This window comes from Gobio gobio (genome assembly GCF_949357685.1).
Source record: "Gobio gobio genome assembly, chromosome: 22".
Lineage (NCBI taxonomy): Eukaryota > Metazoa > Chordata > Actinopteri > Cypriniformes > Gobionidae > Gobio > Gobio gobio.
This window is the reverse complement of record NC_137118.1, coordinates 36,604,796-36,623,801: the sequence shown is the minus strand read 5'-3', so window position 1 is coordinate 36,623,801 and position 19,006 is coordinate 36,604,796. Positions and strand designations below refer to the sequence as shown.

The window sequence follows — 19,006 nt, the reverse complement described above, 5'->3', positions numbered from 1 at the left end:
ACTATTAATACTATTAAATTACTATTATAACGTTATTATCATCTCGTTATTACGACATAATTGAGTGGAAAAAATAATATGTATGTGACAGCAATGCGTCACCGTAGAAAATGCATCTCAAACCCATTGCACACCGTTTCCAGGAAACATGTCGTTCAACCCAGAAACTGTAGTAAAACGTTGCACCGGTTTGAGCTTGAACAGGCTCCCGGTCTTGAACATTGGGGGGGGCCAACGTTTTTTTTAAAGACATTAAACAATTAAAAGTGATTTAACAGAATAAAGAAGAAATAAGAGTGATACAAGAAGTTCCACGTCTAATTTGGAACCTATATAGTTGTGAAGTGATCCATTTAAACTCTTTGCAAATAATATTTTATAAAAAATATGCACACATTTACTCTTGTTTGTATTTCTAATATGTAAAACATTTGATGACATCATCATTAAATGATAGCACATTTTCAATTCAAAATGGCGAAATTACGTTAAAACAGTTGAGTAGTTTGCATCACTGTATTTGACTATGGGTCTTTAAACATCCATCATAAAACAGTTGTCAAATATTAAATGTTTAGCTTGTTATATCTTATCACGCACACACTCTCAGTAAACATTAAGCCCCGCCTTCTTTGATTTATCATTTTGACATTGACCAGCACTGTTAGACCGCAGACTAGCCTATGTAACTTTTTAACTGTCTGTCATCCTAATAACAAACAGAATGGTGCGTCATGGAGAGCAGCATTGCGAAATATCAATTCCAATTAATTTCCAATTAATGGGGGGGGCTTGTCCCCCTCAATGCCTATCGTGGTTACGGCCCTGATTTCAACCACTAGCTGTCAATCCTACATACCGCACCTTTAACCATTAGCAATTATCGGCTAGCGATCCAGCACACAATTCATTCAATATTTTTATGCATTTAATATGAATGCTATGGAATACGAGAAGTTTCTGTGCCAAAAATAAGTTGCTAACCGCTCCAGCAGTGAGATCTGCTTGGAGATAATAATTTCACCAGCATGTGGTGTCACACATTCATCAGTTCAGTATTTACGTCCTGCAGTGTTTTCTGGTGGCGAGGAGCTCAAATAAAAGCCACCGTTTGAGCTCCCATCCTCCAGCCTGTTTCCTACATTCAGTCAAGCATCTGTTAGCCTTCAAATATGACGCATCGGATCCGAGTCCCCCCCCCCCCCCCCCTCTTTAGCCGTCTGTGTCCTAGTTGTGTGTTTCTCCCTTAAATTCTTAATAGACGTTGAGAGCAGCATGGAAGCCTTTCCAAGATATCAAGCTGCCAAATGAATCAAAAATAGCTCTCCAAATGGCTTCGAATAAAAAGACAGAATACAGTATTTATTTATTTATTTTGGCTAAATTCCCCAGTCGTTTAACACGGCAGGAATTTGGGAGAGGTGTAAAATGTTGGTGCTTTCTTCAGTGTGAATTTTTAGTAGGGGTTTAAAATTAGCATTTTATAGGCACAACTATCTGATTTGTACTGAAAAAAAGCTGCGGAAAAGGTTTTTGGAAACCACAAGAATGTCCATAAATCACCTTTGAGGAGGAAGCTGTCAGCGTTCGGTTCAATGATCGTCTGTAAATGGGGTTTAAAATGCATTTCTATTAATTAGTGAATCCAGCTGTCAGAGCGAGTAGAAATAAATGAGTTTCTTCATTAGCGTCGCAGCAGTGCTGCTCAAACTGTGAGGAGCAGGAAGCTGTCGTGGCGTCGGGTGGCAGTGCCAAGCGCTGCTCTGAAGGGCACTGGTGTGCTGAGCTCAGGGCATCTCTGTGGCATCAAGTTCAATTCACTGCGAAGCCCGGATCTGCAGTGCATTTGCTTAAGCCAGCAGGGCGAGCCCAGGATGCTTTGCGACACCCGGGTCAAGATTTATTTGCTAGTGGTGACATTTAAAGCCAAGTAAAAGGGTTTATTATTCATATTTCTGTTTTGTTTATGCATGCTGTAATTCTCCTCACCCGCTTTGGATCTGAGCATGTTTGTCCACGGAGCAGCAGCTAACATCCTGTTCTCTTAAAATTTTAATTGCCCCGTGATGTACACATGGGTTTCATTGCCAATCCTTGCTTCACTGCAGCTAATGAAGTTTATGATTACAATCATCATTTTCATCATTGTTCATAATGAACACACAATATGGGGGAGGCATATGGTGGAGGGAAAGCAAGAGAGAGAGAGAGAGTGAACGAGGAGGCTGAAAATGCTTCATCCAAAACGGCACCTCTCTGCTCGCCACTTCCATTTTATGCATTAACTAATTATTTCCTGCAGTCATTCTCTCATTAACGTGATTTTGTGTCCCTGCTTTTTCTTTCGGATAACTGAAATTGTTGTTTGTATGTGAGCCTGGCATTATTACATCTTGATCCAGGGTTCATTTGAGTTCCCTCCTTGTTGTTAAAGGCTAGGATCAGAGAAGTTTTGCTGTCAAGGTCCTTTGAAAGATGCATTCCGTTCAATTCATCAAGTCAGGTGGTAACAAACCTTAAAACTCAACAAATACCTTCAAATATCTATGCCAATAAAGGCACAATATTTAAGATTTTTGGATTAAAGTATCCAAAACCACTAGAAGAATGTTATATACTTTGTTGACTTGTGTACTTACATTATCCCAAATGTTTAAATCCAGTGAAATAAGCTATTTTAACCAGGACACAGACCGTGTCCGTTTGTCGCCTATATGACATCATACCTGTGTTACCTTCGATTTCCGGTTTTATTTTGTAGAAGCCATCGAAACACTGTGTTTTATTAGACAAGGGACAATATGTTGTAAAATGAATTGCATGCCATTGGGCAACACAAGTCATCCAGCATTTATTAATATGATATTCTAATATCGATCTCTCTCTATTTGAGCTAAATGAGCAAAAGGTATGATACCATTGTTGCCTTATTGCTAAAATATGATATTGAAACCAGTGTTGTTATTGTAAACTAAAACTATTAAAAATGGTTTTCGGCTATTGAAATAAAGGTGAAAATAAACAAATTTGCCATGGCAAGTTACTGAAATAATTAAACAAAAATGAATTAAAGGGATAACTCACTCAAAAATGAAAATTAGCCCATAATTTACTCACCCTCAAGTCATCCTAGGTGTATATGACATTTTTCTTTCAGACTAATAAAATCTGAGTTATATTACAAAAGTCCAGGCTAATCCAAGCATTAGATTTGGATTTATAGTTGCTCTGTTTTTAAAGTCCATAAAAAGTGCATCTGCCCATCAAATAACGTGCTCCACGCGGCTCCGGGGTGTTAATAAAGGCCTTCTGAAGCGAATCGATGCATTTGTGTAAGAAAAATATCCATATTTAAAACTTTATATAGTAAACTTTCGGCCGACCACCTTCCCTGTTCAATTTAAGGAAAAATTGTTGAAAGTTCCCCTGCCGATCGAAAGACTAACGCGACCAGGTCCGCTCGTCATGACGTCAGGTATGCATCTTGAGTTTCAACATTCAACACTTTTCCACCGAAAGGCGGTCGGCCGAAAGTTTTCTTGATAAAGTTTAAAATATTGATATTTTTCTTACACAAATGCGTCGATTCGCTTCAGAAGGCCTTTATTAACACCCCAGAGCCGCGTGGAGCACGTTATTTGACAGACAGATGCACTTTTTATGGACTTCAAAAACAGAGCCACTATTGTAATATAACTCTGATTTTATTCGTCTGAAAGAAGAATGTCATACACACCTAGGATGACTTGAGGGTGAGTAAATTATGGGCTAATTTTCATTTTTGGGTGAACTATCCCTTTAAAAATGACAAAAGCACATAACAAAATTATTAAAACTTAAATGAAAACTGAAAATATAAAAATTAAAGCTATTTCAAAGCTAATTTAAGATAGGCCTATTGACAAATACCATAATAGTATATAAATAATACTAAAATAACACTGATCAAAACATAATTTTGATTTACAGATTTCTGTGATTTAATGTGCCCTTATTATGCTTTTTCAAATATTACCTTTCATGTAGTGTGTAATATAGCTATTTGTAAATGTAAAAGATCGGTTTAAATGATCATAATGCACAACATTTTTTATTATTGTCTCCCAAAAGAAAGATCCGATTCTGAACTGAAACGAGTCGTCAGTAATTCCAGTCCTACTTCCTGCATGAATCTACGTAGATTTTAACAAATTTGCATAATGCCAGCCTCTGATCTTCATTGGCTGCCCGTGAACAACAACGCTATTGTTACTGTTGTATATAAAGTGCCACAATTCAGATAGGATAATGGATGTTTGCTTTCAACCAATGACACCAGACTTGGCCATCTGACCAATCAGAGCAGAGTAGACTCGTGGAAAGCCAGGGCTTAGAGAGGCCGAATCCTTGTTTCAGACACTGTGAGAAAAAAGATGATTCTGCAATGAATATTATGAGAAAATTAAAGTGTTTTTTTTTTAACTTGGACGCATGTAAACCTGTTGTAGGAGACCTCCAAAACAAAATTAGGAACCTTTAAAATAGCGTAATAGCAGCACTTCAAGTAAATAGTTGCCTATAGACTTGGTCGGCATTACTGGGAACGGCCACAAAAACATCTTATCCCTTTATGCTGTGGGGGAAAACAACCCATTCGAATGAAAGTGCGTAGACCTTGATAGATGCTTTATCTTTACTTTTTGTAATGTTCTGAAGTTTTATACTGCCGAATAACAGACGGAGCCGTTCGTCAATTCCGGAAGCCTGTGCAATGCGTCCATCACAATTAAACATGCACTACATGATGATGCATTATTGTAAAGATGAAAACATAAGAAATGTCATTACTGCAAAGGAAAAAGTTTAACAAAAACACCAATATAGTCATGTCACGGGAAGCAGTTAAATTATCATTAAAGCAGTTTTCACGCAAGCTATCACATGTGTGAGGTTATTAATGTACAAAACATTCAAAAGTCTTCTTTATTTCATTAAGGGAAGGGCTGGGCTCACGTTTTTGCTTCAATACAAGCTGATATACATTACATTACACACTTGAATGACATTTTCTCGTCAGAATACATGCTGCTCCCACAGATATAATAGCCTACTTCATAAATCATCCAGTCTTTCGATGAAGACGGTTGCTATAAAAAACAAAAAACGTTACTGTTGTCAGTAATTTGAGAATAGTATTGTGACACTGACATGTCACCTCCAAATTTGCTTTGTAAAATGTAAAAGCTGAACTAATTAATTCGTGCATGGCTGTACCAACAAGAAAAAACGAATAAATAAACAGATAAAGCCTGATGGATGTCTAAACTTGATCTAAACCTGTAATTGATGCCAAACAGCTCATCATATAACTGTATTTTAGGCTTTTGACAAATGATTGTTAAACGTGGCACTGCGGTAAATTAACGTTTGACATTAGACTTGCCGCATTTCATGTTTCTATTCTAGCCCAAACAAATACATGAACAAATGCCCTTTGCATTGCACACGTCATATTCAGAAAAACATTTCATAGCAAGTTTTATGATCATTTTAAAACGTTAAATGTATGTAGGCTAATACATACTGTAAATCCATTAAATTCAGGAACACTGAATAAACTTCTTCATCGAAAGACTGGCTGATTTATGAAGTAGGCAAGTAATATTTGTGGGAGCAGCATGCATTTTGACGAGAAAATTACACCTTTGGCCATTGCGTTGGGTCGTTTATTCGCTATACTGGGTTAACGCCATGCATTTCCAGTGAGGGGGAATGGACTGGTTTCCCCCACGCCGACTTCGCCCCCACGACAAGTCTATGTAGGACATTTTTTCAGTCCGAGTGGACTGACTGGCCTTAAAATGAGATGTCCATCTGATTAGCTAAATAAATTGAATTAAATGTCTCTCGCCCCGTATTTGACCACGCTCAGACTCGCATCTTCACATGCCACACAACTGACTGACACTTTACTCTAATTAATGCGTTTGTTTGTGCCTCCCTGGAGCCCAATGCAATAATCTAAGTTTAATGGCATTAGCTCTGAGGCGGTGTGGTTTGAGTCTGTCAGGACAGAGGGATGTTACCGTGCTGATATTGATGCTGCCGGAAAATGTCTCCCTCTGCTCCTTACTCCAGAGTTTCCTCACATAAACAGGATTAGAAACAGGAGCGCGCTCTACTGCAGTGAGGAGATTTCCCTCATTTCATCCTTTTCCAAGCAGAAAACAGAACTGGGATGGGTGTCTCACTGTGGGTTTGCGCAAGGTTAGAATTGTGTTTGAAAATGAAAAGTGCTGGAGCATTAATTCATCTTGAACTTTATATCACGTCCTAGCCAGGTGCATCACAATAAAGTGATAAAAAGCAGTGCAAATTTATGTTTTTGTCCTAACCAGCCACGACAAACGAGTCACAGGACACTTTGTGAGACGCTTTTCTATATCTGTGGTGTTACATTGAGTAGTCCCGTCCACAGTAAAATTTCATTGGTCCAAATTCTTTCCCTATATTAAAGTGCCTCAGTTATGCTTTTTTAAGATATTACCTTTCATGTAGTGTATAAGCTGTGTGTGAATGTAAAAGATCTGAAACGTTTCAAGGATCAAAGTGCACAATAACCACCTAGTTCTGGCATGAAACTCTAGATGGCGCAGGCTGATAGGTTGTTGACTTATTTGGTAGCGATCACGTCATTGTCTACAAAGCACAGCTGATTGGTTGCTGTTGCATCAGTGGCCAATGAGCTGCGGCTCAATATTCAAACAAATACCGGTAGTATTGCTGTTAGCAGTCCGCTTTCAGAAACCCTCCACCTTCCCCAGCTCCACCTGTATAGATCTGCTATGGGGGTTAATTGTTAAACATGTCTGTGAATGTATTGGCAGTAGCAAGTCTCGGTACGTGAAATGAATCGTTAGTAATTCCAGCCTTACTTCCTGCACAAACCTACATAGGTTTGTGACAAATTTTCATAATGCCAGCCTATGATCTTCATTGGCTGCCTGTGAACAACGTCTACTTTGACCCGCTCTCATACACTGTAGTTGTGGCTGAGGCCTGGACGAGTTTGGTTTGTGTTGTTGAAGATGCTGTTTTCTGCGCTGCAAAAGCAATACTATTTTGCTCGCACTTCAAAAGGATGAGGACTCGGGCTTGAATCGAGACGGTAAAACTGACGGCATCATTACTGTTCATATCAGGAAGCCTCCAGAGCTGAAATTCAAATATGGTAATGGCCGTTTCATTTCCGACATGTGCTGTAAGCGGTAGACCAATCACAACAGACTGGGCCATCTGACCAATCAGAGCGGAGTAGGATCTTGACAAGGCGGGGCTTAGAGAGACTGTCCTTTATCAAACCGTTTAGACCAAGCGGCAACCTTCCGGTCTCTCTCTTGAATCCAGAGACAGGCTCCAAAAGGGAGTCAAATCTGTATCTCCCCCATGTTAAAATGCCCAACTTTACAGCAGAAAAAAATATGTTTACAGCTTGGTACAAAAAGTGGTTTTGGTCTATATAGGTAATTTTGCCGTTCATGACAAATGTGAGGAGGGTGACTTTTTTTTTTTAACTCATTCGTTTAAATTATATTAAGCCCTAAAGTTCTGCATAATTAAGGGGGGTGGCCACTTGAGTGACTGGTGGATTGCTGCTACTGTCACTACTAGCCGTTTGCCTACTGTCAACCATGCACCTCAGCTCCACCCACGTCCCCCATTTTTGGTTATCCGGTAGTGACACGCGGTGACTCGCAGCAAAGATGGCGACGGCCGGCTCCGCCTACTTTGGGCTTCAAAAATGCTTTTCAGAAACCTACAGGTGACGTCACGGACACTACGTCCGTTGTTTTATACAGTCTATGCTATAGACACTGAAAAAAGACTTGATGCTGCAATGTGTTTTTTCACCTTGGATGCATGTAAACCTATGGTAGAAGACCTCCAAAACAATTAGGAGCCTTTAAAATAACATAAAAGGGGCAATTTTCACTCAGAAATTGATTGTAAATTTTACAAACAATTGCAAAGAAACCGCAATTAACACATTGAATTAAACATGACATTTTGAAAAGACATGTTTCACATTGTTATTAAATTATTAGTGCTTTATGGCAAAAGTAATCTAAATGTAAAAATAGGGAAAATGAGCATGCACTGTAATATCTAACGTCATGTTAATCATTCTGAATGCCTGCATTCCTTATGTGATTGATTTTTATAGAACTTTCCTCCCTATTGGGACTTTAGGCTCACATTTGAGCATCAATTTAATTTCTCAAGCTTTTATCGTGCAGTGTAGCACAGAGTGCTCTGCGCGTTCAACTCTCTGCGCTGTATGACATTTCAAATGACTGTAATTTATGCAGCAGCGCCCTTCACCATCCCCACAACAGCCACAAACTATACGCTACACCATCCAGCAGGACGACTTCTTTGCGTCGGCTCCTTAATGGACCAGGACCAGCAGACCAGCAGACTAAAGGACCAGGACCAGCAGACTAAAGAACAGTTTTTTCCCCAGAGCTGTCTCTTTACTGAACTCAAACCCCCGTTGATCCACTCCCCTCATATACTGATAACTCTCCTACCTCACATCCGCCTTCACTTTGTTATTTGCACTACCGACTCTTTATTACAGTAACAACTGTTTACTTATTCATTTTGCACTACCACACCGTAACTGGATTATGCTCATTTGCACTGCCGACTGTTATTTACAGTACCTACTGTTTACATTTGTATTTTGCACCGTACTTCTAACTGTAATATGCAATCACTTCCACTGCACTTTTACACTTTTTTTCGGATAGCTTCTGTCCATAATTTATTGCACTACCTTAATCCACTGCCATATTCCTAATTTTAGCCTAACATATCATTGTATACCTCTATCTGTAAAATTCTGTTTATAGTAATAGCCATCTGTATATTATATTATATTCATAGTACATATCCACCTGTAAATTCTGTTTATAGTATTAACCATCTGTATATTATTCACTGTACATATTCACCTGTAAATTCTGTTTATAGTAATAACCATCTCTCTATTTATAGACATATTTATATATACTCAGTACATATCCATGTCCTGCACTTATGCAAACGTTGTATATCCTGCACTTGCTGCTATTGCACTTCTGGTTAGACCTAAACTGCATTTCGTTGCCTTGTACTTGTACTTGTGTAATGACAATAAAGTTGAATCTAATCTAATCTAATCTAATCTAATGCAAAGCAATAACCGAGCGCTTTGTATCTGAAGCTTTGGCAACTCCAGCAACGTGAAGGGCTCACAGATTTCCCCTGCTAAACATTCTTATGCAAATTCTACACGTTTATCAGAGGCTGTAAGACAAAGATAGAACTGAACTCAAGAGGATTGATTGAGGTAGAAGGAGACGAAAAGAGAGAGAGAGAGAGAGAGAGAGAGAGAGAGACTAATATGATTAAATTTTGCCAGTGTGTGTATGTGTGTGGAATAATCCTTCTTGCATATAATGACACGCTTTCCACTGTAACTAGACCCATACAGAATGCCATCAGCAGAAAACGAGCGGCGCGCACACACACACACACACACACACACACACACACACACACACACACACACACACACACACACACACACACACACACACACACACACACACACACACACACACACACACACACACACACACACACACACACACACACACACACACACACACACACACACACACACACACACACACGCTGAGGAAGATTGCTTTAGCGTCGGAGCATCAAAGCTCTTCCGAAGTGTTTGAAATTCATTGTACACACTGACTTATTAATTCAGGATGTGAAGGACTAAATTGCGGTCAGCTAATGAGACAGAAAACTGACATCTCCAATGCCCGTCTCATCATTCTTTGGCTATATGGAATTTTTTTTTGCAGGGATGTTTTTTTGAAGATATCCACACACATTAATCTCAGTTCTATTTTTGTTTGTTTACAGAGACAAGAATCCGGATCAGCTGGAAACATCAAACCCTCAGGTGGACAAGGTATAGTGTCACTCACAGCTCCATACTTGAATTGCATTTCGTTATATCTGGATAAAATCATGACAGAATGTTTTTTAAGTCTGCATTTTTTTCTCTTTCTCTCTCTTACACATTTGTGGGATTTCTGCCTGGATTTGGCCAACACAAATTGAAAAGCTTCCCATACACAGACAGGGGTCTAAATACACAATTTTGGTGTCATTTTACAGGAAACCCTTTGAAGTTACATAAACCACTGCTAAAATTGATAAACGTGTAAGTTTACATGTTTAAATTAACCCCCCCCCCCCCCCCCCAAAAAAAAGAGGCGCTTTTTAATTTTTGTTGGTTATAAATTCAGTTTTGAAATTTGTAACTCAGGCCATGTGTGTGCTCTAGCACCCTGCAGACAGTTTGGGCTGTTTCTACTAGATTCCAGAAAATCCTGGAAAAAAATAATTTTGTCTGTATCATGTTGTATGCAAGATTTATTCAAATGGACCTGAAGGGAGGACCCCCCTCAATATACAGTGGTATAAATGCAATATCCCAGTGTCATTAAAATCTTTTTTCCAGTGTTTTCTGACATGCTGGAAACAACCAAAACTGTCTGCAGGGTGATAAAACACACAGGGCCTGAGATCTACACTTTCAAAAATTTATTTATAACCAAAAACATCAAAAATTCCTATTTTGTTTGTCTGTTTTTTTTAAATATTGTATATGTTTATTATATTTATGAATTATATCACACACAACATATACTATAATATTTAACACTTTCAGAAGTGTTTTAAGTAATTTCAGAGTTTTCTGCATTTACACCACTGTAAATTTACATGGAAATTACATAAAAAAGGTCATATTCCTCCATTCAGATTCATTTATTACAGCTCAGACAACATATACTTACATGTTTATCACTTTTAGCAGTGTTTTATGTAACTTCAAAGGGTTTCCTGTAAAATGACACCAACATTTTGTATTTAGACCGCTGTATGTGGGTATAGGAAGCTTTTCATTTTGGGTTGGCCAAATCCAGGCGGACATTTAGTGTAAATAAGTTACTTTGTGTAAAACAAATGCCAAAGTGATGCATGTCTCCAGAAAGTAGAGACTCTAAGCTTTCGAATGGTACCACATATGAGGTCAGAGCTCCTCCACAGACATTTCAAATTTAAAGTATATACTTCCTGTACAGGGTCCGCAGAGTTTAAGAGGTTAAGTAACTTTAAGAGAATTGTCATAATATACCCTCATGCCATTTTAAACCAAATGACTTTATTTTTATTTATTCAATATTACAGTAACACAATCCGTTAATTGAGGTTCAATTAGTTAACGTTTGTTAATGCATTAGCTAACAATGAGCAACGTATTTGTTACAATATTTATTAATCTTTATTAAAGGCCCACTGAAGTGCCTTGAAACATGTAGCATTATTTGATGTGTGTAATCGCCACTAAAACAGGAAGACAGGGACATAACGAATAGCTCCTCCCCTTTTCAAAATAGCCAATTCAATTCGTCGTCTCCTTTTTTTTCGCCGCCATTTTTGTGTTCGGCCTCAGCTGCGCAACCTCTTTCAGTCTATGGGCACAGCAGCCACAACTACCAGAGAAAGATCAACAAAACAATCCCAGAAGGTTCACAACAAGGTTACAATATGCCCGGGATATGTTGTGCAGTTAGCTGTAACAACAGTCGTCTGAGAAACACAGAGCTACAATTTTATTCGATCCCAAAGGAGTTATATCTGCAGAATAAATGGTTGGCTTCAACCAAAAGGGACCACTGGCAGCCAAACAGCAATGCACAACATTAATAACTACTGGACTGTCATATAAATAACATTATAATGAGGACACTATTGTAATAAAATGTTGTGAATTCTCTGGGTTTGGTTTTTTTGTTGTTTCAGCGCTCTGTTGTATGAAGAGCGTGCCGGCTTAACGTACACATTCTGCACATTAGCACATAACTTCGTTCAAGTTTCACTTATGCAGATATAAGTTGTAATATTAAGTTATGTAGTATAAATATCTGATTAATCTCATATAGATGCGTTTTGTTGAGGTAAATAATCTGCAGCGCTTGTACCTGATTATCTTTAGCTTCAGTGGAGCGTGCACGTTCAAACAGCAACACAAACATTAAGAACTATGATTGGGGCTGTCATATTCATAACTTATAATTGTATACACTATTGTAATAAAACATTGTGAATTATTCAGGCTCAGTTGCTGTGTTTCAGCGTGTTGTTACGGGAAGAACGCATCCACAACAAGCTCTTCAGTTTACAAGTGGTAGCCTAATTCTCTTCAGCTTCAGTGCGCGCAGCTCAAAGAGCATGTTCAACCAGTAATATTAAAGATATTTACTATTGCTGTAATATTACAAATATTTTTTCAAAAACATTAATGCCTTTTTTTTAATAACTAGCACTTGTATTGTTCTCGACTCCTTATTGTCCATGCGGAGGCTATTTAATTTTATTTATCCATGGCAGATGCATTTTGTTTCTTTACATGTCGCCTAATGTTGTACAATGATACGTTTGCATTTAAGTATTTTATTTTATTGTATTTTATTTTTATGTTAGGCAATAGATTTTTTGGTAGCACTTTCTCCTTGTAAAATGTAATACAAGATATATCCATCTTATTCTCGGGGGCGGTACTGTAGAAATGTCCGGAAAAGCAAGTTGGCGTCACAGATTTTAATGGACAAAACACAGTTGGATGTGATAAATAAGGATCATAACCAATAACAAATGTTTTTTTTCCAAATATCGATTTTTTCGTCTCATCTAGAAAGTGCTGTGTTCGTTGCCATGTCGGACACAAAAAACGGAAATGGCGGAAGTGACATCTTCGTTACCTATGAATATCATTTATATTGTATCATAGCTCGGTCAGAGCCGTTGAGCTTGGTAAAGACACAGTTTCCTCCTAATCTCTAACCATTTCTCCTCCTCATCCATATTGCTTTCTGTGCAGAATTCAAATGGGTCCGATACATTTTCTGATCTGCGCCGACTCACGCATATGATCTGATCAGACTGTGTGCACGTGACAATAATGTGAAAACAGACTTCATCCGCCCCAATGGAAAGCATATTTACACGTAATCGTTCCCTATCCCCTATAAAGTGCACTATGTGCCATTCACCATGTAGAAAATAGTAAATGTGTGAATAAATGATTGATTCTGATGAGAAAAATCAGAAAATCTGATGAGATGTTCAGAGTGATGTCATCAAAATCAATGATCCATATTGATGGAAGTGAGAGACTGTAAGTTTTGAACGCTTATATCTTCGAAATGCGAATTTTGTCATTGTTTTGGAGCACACTATCTTATTAGCTTATAGATAACAGTAAGACTAACATATTCATACTAAAAGCCAAAAAACTAACTAGCATTATTAGCAACTTATTTTATGGGGATTTATTAAGGTTAGTTAATAAAAATACAACTGTTCTTTGTTAGATGTTAGCATCAGGTCTATTAAATAATATTAACAAATACACATTTTATTTTTAATGTAGTAAATGACAAAATGAATACTAAGTTTAGTACAAAGTTTCTCTAAACTAAGTTTCAAATAAATGTTTATGAATAAAAAAATGTCATTGTTTATTAATGTCTAACACTTACGCTGCATTCACATGGGGCGTCGGCTTGACAGAGGGCGTGTCTGAAGCTGGTTCTGACGTGATCGTCATAGTGACAACAGCCAATCGTATTACTTTTCTGGTGTTGCATGAACGCAATTGGCTAGCGTCTGCGCTAGGGTATTTGCATAGGCGATCTGATTGGCTGACGCCTGCGTTGGCGCTTGAAAAGTTGAAAATCTGCCGCAAGCAACGCCAGTGACACGATGCAACGGAACCCACAATTAATTTTGGCAATTCATGACGTCACCCATTCAAAGTAAATGAGAAGCGTTGATGCTGACGCCCCGTGTGAATGCAATGTAAAGTGTTACCTACAATACTTATATTTCTTATTTTGAAGGGGAAAAAATCACAATCACTTCAGCTTTGTATGAGGAACAGAATGATGGGTTACACTGTATTTGGTAACAATTTATTTTACAGTGTCATTGTTACATATGTTACATGTATAGTAATAACTATACATGAAGTATAATAACTTACCCTAAACCAAACCAAACCCTCATCCTAACCCTAACGTAAGTGCATGTAGTTACTTAATATTACTCAGTACTTAAATGTATAATTATAGTGTAACAAAGACACCTTAAAATAAAATGTAACCCTTTAGATAACACTTTATTTTTTTATTTTTTGGTGAGGACTGAGTAATTAACTACATGTACTTACTATAGCATTACGGTTAGGTTTAATTACTTGTAATTATGCATGATTAACTGTTATTACTATAATAAGTATATGTAGTAACGTGTAACTATGTCACCTTAAAAAAGTGTTATTAAAAGTGAAATTTTTAAATGTATTATTTGAAAGTTATCAAGTGAATACGCTACAAAATATCTCCTTGTTGACTTTAGAAAGTCATGAGTTTGGAACAATGTAAGTAAATGGTGACAGAAAGTTCCGGTTACACTTTAAGGTGTCATTGCTACAGTGTAATGATATATTTAAGTACTGAGTAATGTACTTACTACAGGGTTGGGGTAGGATTAGGGTTTGGTTGAGGGTTAATTGCATGTAATTATGCATAACTTACTTATTACGGTAACACTTTATTTTACAGTGTCATTGTTACATAGTACTATAGTAATAACTATAAAGTATGCACAATTACATCCTACTATAACCCTAAACCAAACCCTAATCCTAACCCTATAGTAAGTACATGTAATTACTTAATAATATGTACTTACATGTATAATTAAAGTGTAACAAAGACACTTTTAAATAATGTGTAACCCTATTACTATGCGGTTATTACTATGGTAAGTACATGTAACAATAACACTTTAAAATAAAGTGTTATCAATGTTTCTTTTTAGATGAACTAGTTCTTTAATAATCTTTTCATTTCATATACTCTTAGAAAAAAAGTTTCAATGTGGTTCTATAAAGGGATCTTGACTGAATTTTAAAGAACGAATAAATGCTAATAAATGATTTCGAAATACTAAAAAAATCTAGTTTATGAGCTGTTTAAGTAATAAAATATAAAGTAAAAATGAATTTACAGAATTAAACAAAATTCATAAAATGATCTCATAATGGGAAGCCCGACAGAACCCTTTAAGATTCTATATAGAACCTTTGCAGAGCACAAAGGTATAAAGTATAACATGTAATCAAGCCAGAAATGCAGTGCACAATATCAATCCAATACACAATGTTTCGTTTCCACAGACCCGTCCAAGAAGGACGTCCCCGCTGAGGACATTGACATCGACATGAGCGCCCCCGAGACGGAGAAGGCTGCCGTCGCCATCCAATCGCAGTTTAGAAAGTTCCAGAAGAAGAAGCAGACGGTGAAATCATAATCACGCCCATGTAGGGCGTCCCTGGCCCCATGCGGGCCCAAAGCCACATTAGGGCAGGGAGTTGCATGTCAGATAAACTGCTCTGTTCTCATGTGGGGGTCATGGGTTGATTGGGGTGGGGTGTGGTTGGGTTGTGGGTGGGGGCAGATGAGAGGTGAAGAGGCAATTTTTGCCTTTTGCCATTATCTGTCAGGAATAAAATGTGATATTTTTGGTTCCCCCTAGAACATAGATTTTTTCAATAAATTTCTCTTTCCCTTTTAAAATAATTTTGTTATTTTTTGATAAATATAGACTGACTTGTCTCATTAACATCAAGGTGTTTGAAAACATCCATCTTAAAGTGTTTTCCCTGTGTTTAAGACCAGAAACCACAGGTATTTAATGCCAAATCATCAAGAGTGTTGCTCAAGAGAAACATCCTACGGCATCTAAAACTAAAAGCATTAAGATTCAAACAGCCTTATTCAATCTTTCACCTCTGTTGTTGTTTTTTTTGTCTGCATATAGTTGAACTGATATTGTGTTTGTGATGTGTCATTACCATCTTAACCAAGTCAATGTTTTGTCAACAAACAGTGTTGTAATATTCGTGACACCAAACAGTTGGAAATAATCATATGTGAACTGAATAAATATTAGGATGAATTCAAAGATTGATTGATTGATTATTTCAACATATCCTCCTGGGATCCAGAATTTTTTTTGTATTTTTTTCATGTCATTACATTGATTTAGAGCATAAGAAACAAATGGACAATTTGCTTTATTTTTTTATTCATATGTTATGATATGTCCTCTGTAGTTGACACCAGGACATACAATTACATAAAATTGCATGTATAGGCAAAAACAATGGGATTTATTTTTAGGATTCAGGATTTTTTAAAAACAAACTTTGTTTAAAGATGATTCTGAACTATGTTATGAAAGATATAATGAAATGCATTGATATACCATTTTACTTTATGCAATATGTGGGTAAAATGGCACACTTGGATTTTCCCATTCAATACAATGCAGATACACTGCATCTAATTTGCATATTAATGTGTTCTTGGTGCAACATGAAAAAAAGAAGTGTAATAATGGGAGTAATAGTTGGCAACATTTTCATAATAATATCTAATATTTCATAGGAATGTTGATATGTAATTTCTTTCCTTATTCACTTGTTGTGTCTTCAAAATGCCTGATAAACATAATTTAAGTCCTGTCGTCCACAGTGGACATTTATGAAATCAATGCCCTGTTTTGATTAGAAACCCCATAACATTTTCCTGAGATGTTGATTTATAACAAACAATTTGAAAATTAATCAGATTTAAATTATAATGACAAAATATTATCATATTTCCATAAGAGTGCTAAACATTAATATCAGGCGTTTTAAAGACCAAGAAGAAGTTGTTGTCCTGGTGAAACCTCCAAACATTTGGAATCTCAGTAAAGCCCCGAATGTGCTCTTTACAGGACATCCAGACTTAAAACTGTGACATGATGTCAGAGAAATTCACTAAAATATAATTTCCATTGCAGTGGACTATAGTCTATTGGGTCCCAAGAGGATATTATTAATACCATTTATGTTTTTCTTTCAACTCTGACCTAGAGCAAGCAACATTTTCCGACAATTAGTGGTGTAGGGCAAAACGCTCACTTTACTGTCACATTTGCTGCATACAATTTCACTGATGAGCATATGGAAGCCTATTTCTGCCACATAAGAAAAAAAAATCATGCTTTGGTAAATCATAATTATGACATACTAACAGTACTGAACTTGAGTTACATAATCAGATTACTTTTTTAAAGTAACAAGATAAGTAACGCATTCAAAGTTACTTGGGTCACACTTTTTAGGGTGCAATGCTCACTATTAACTAACTATTAAATATGACTTTTTCCTCAATAAACTCCTAATTACTGCTTATAAATAGTTAGTAAGGTAGTTGTTAAGTTTAGGAATTGGGTAGGACTAAGGGATGTATATGGTCATGCAGAATAAGGCATTAATATGTGCTTAAGGACTAATAAACGTCCGGTTACGTATGTAACCCTCGTTCCCTGAGGAGGGAACGGAGACGTACGTTAGTGACTAACGAATGGGGGTTTCGCTTAGAAGCCAATCATCTTCATCGTATTCAACAGCGCCCAATGGCAGTGCCAATGCCATGGGCATGCGGAATTTGCATGCGTAACTCCGCCCCACCTCGTGGGTATATAAGGAAGTACGCTGCGAACATCGCATTATGTTACTGCTGCAGGAGCCAAGACTGAACTCCTCGCGTTCCAGGCAGCACAGCTGACGTGGCTAAGGAAACGTACGTCTCCGTTCCCTCCTCAGGGAACGAGGGTTACATACGTAACCGGACGTTCCCTTTCGTTCAGTCACTACGACGTACGTTAGTGACTAACGAATGGGGGAACCTGTAAAACAGCGCCACTCAGCTGTCATCCAGTGCCCTGCGTAAGTGTGAGATCCCGCCACTTAAGGCCCTAGGACTCCCACTTATCACAGGATTACCAAGGTACACTGGGAAGCATATCCCAGTGAGGGAATGCCAAGGTGCCTACCGTAGGGAGGACTTAGAGAATACACATACACTGTAAGCAATTGCTGTAAATTTACAGCCAATTTGCAACATTAAAATACTGTTTTCATGTTAAACAGTTTAGTACTGTAGTTAGCAATGCATTGTGGGCTGCTTAACTTGGAGCAACAGGACTGAGGCCCTAAACAGTATGCTGATGTTTTAAATTACAGGACACTACAGTATTTTTTGGAAACTGAGTGTTCACTGGGGAATTTGGAGCACGGTCAGATGTTTGATACAACGTTAGTCTTTTAAATTGAGGCTACTGCTTTTGGTCAATTTTCTTTAAAAAAATACAGAAATAATTTTGCCATTGCCATTAACTCCTGGAGGGACTTCAGGAACCTTCATTTGGATAGGAGATTTTCCAGAAGAGGACGCACAATTTAGATGACGTGCTGCACATCATTGAGTGTCCTTTATCAACATCCATCGGGTCTTGCATCTACAAATTAAACGGTAATTAAAATCTTATTCCTATTGCCAAGAATGTTTGATATCAAACTGATGCTCAGGAGCTTGTCTTGCTAGGGATTTGAACATGTCATTTAACAGTGAGGCTTAGATTTGAATAGCCAAAACATTATTACTTTTGGGTAGTTTTTTTGTTTAATTTTGGTAACATTTGCAGTAGAACTCCCCAAGATCTGTAAAAATAAAATTGTTACCCTTTAAATTTTGAATGCCGAATCTATTTAGCAGTTTGACTGTAGGTACTTCATAAGCCTATTCGCCTCTAGGTTACTCTCCCCTAGTGTTTACTCATTGACCTTTTATAATTTTTCTTCTTAAAATCTTATTATGGTAAGCATAATGTATTTGTTCCCTACAGGTGTCTGCCACTACATATTCAACCTTCAGTATCAAGATGCGCAGGCAGCCTGTGCTTTGGAATTCATTCAGAGGTAAAACCCCTTCAT

The 19,006-nt window shown here is 37.4% G+C and overlaps 1 protein-coding gene across 1 annotated transcript in view; it reads left to right on the top strand.

Moving 5' to 3' along the window:
• Nucleotides 1-17,214, top strand: part of pcp4a (Purkinje cell protein 4a) — a 33,196-nt gene extending 15,982 nt beyond the window's left edge. Inside the window, exons 2-3 of the mRNA XM_079805457.1 lie at nt 9,967-10,015; nt 15,356-17,214. Coding sequence (XP_079661583.1) covers nt 9,967-10,015; nt 15,356-15,489 — 183 coding nt within the window. The 3' untranslated portion in view covers nt 15,490-17,214. The remainder of the gene's footprint in view (nt 1-9,966; nt 10,016-15,355) is intronic.
• The last annotated feature ends 1,792 nt before the right edge of the window (nt 17,215-19,006 follow it).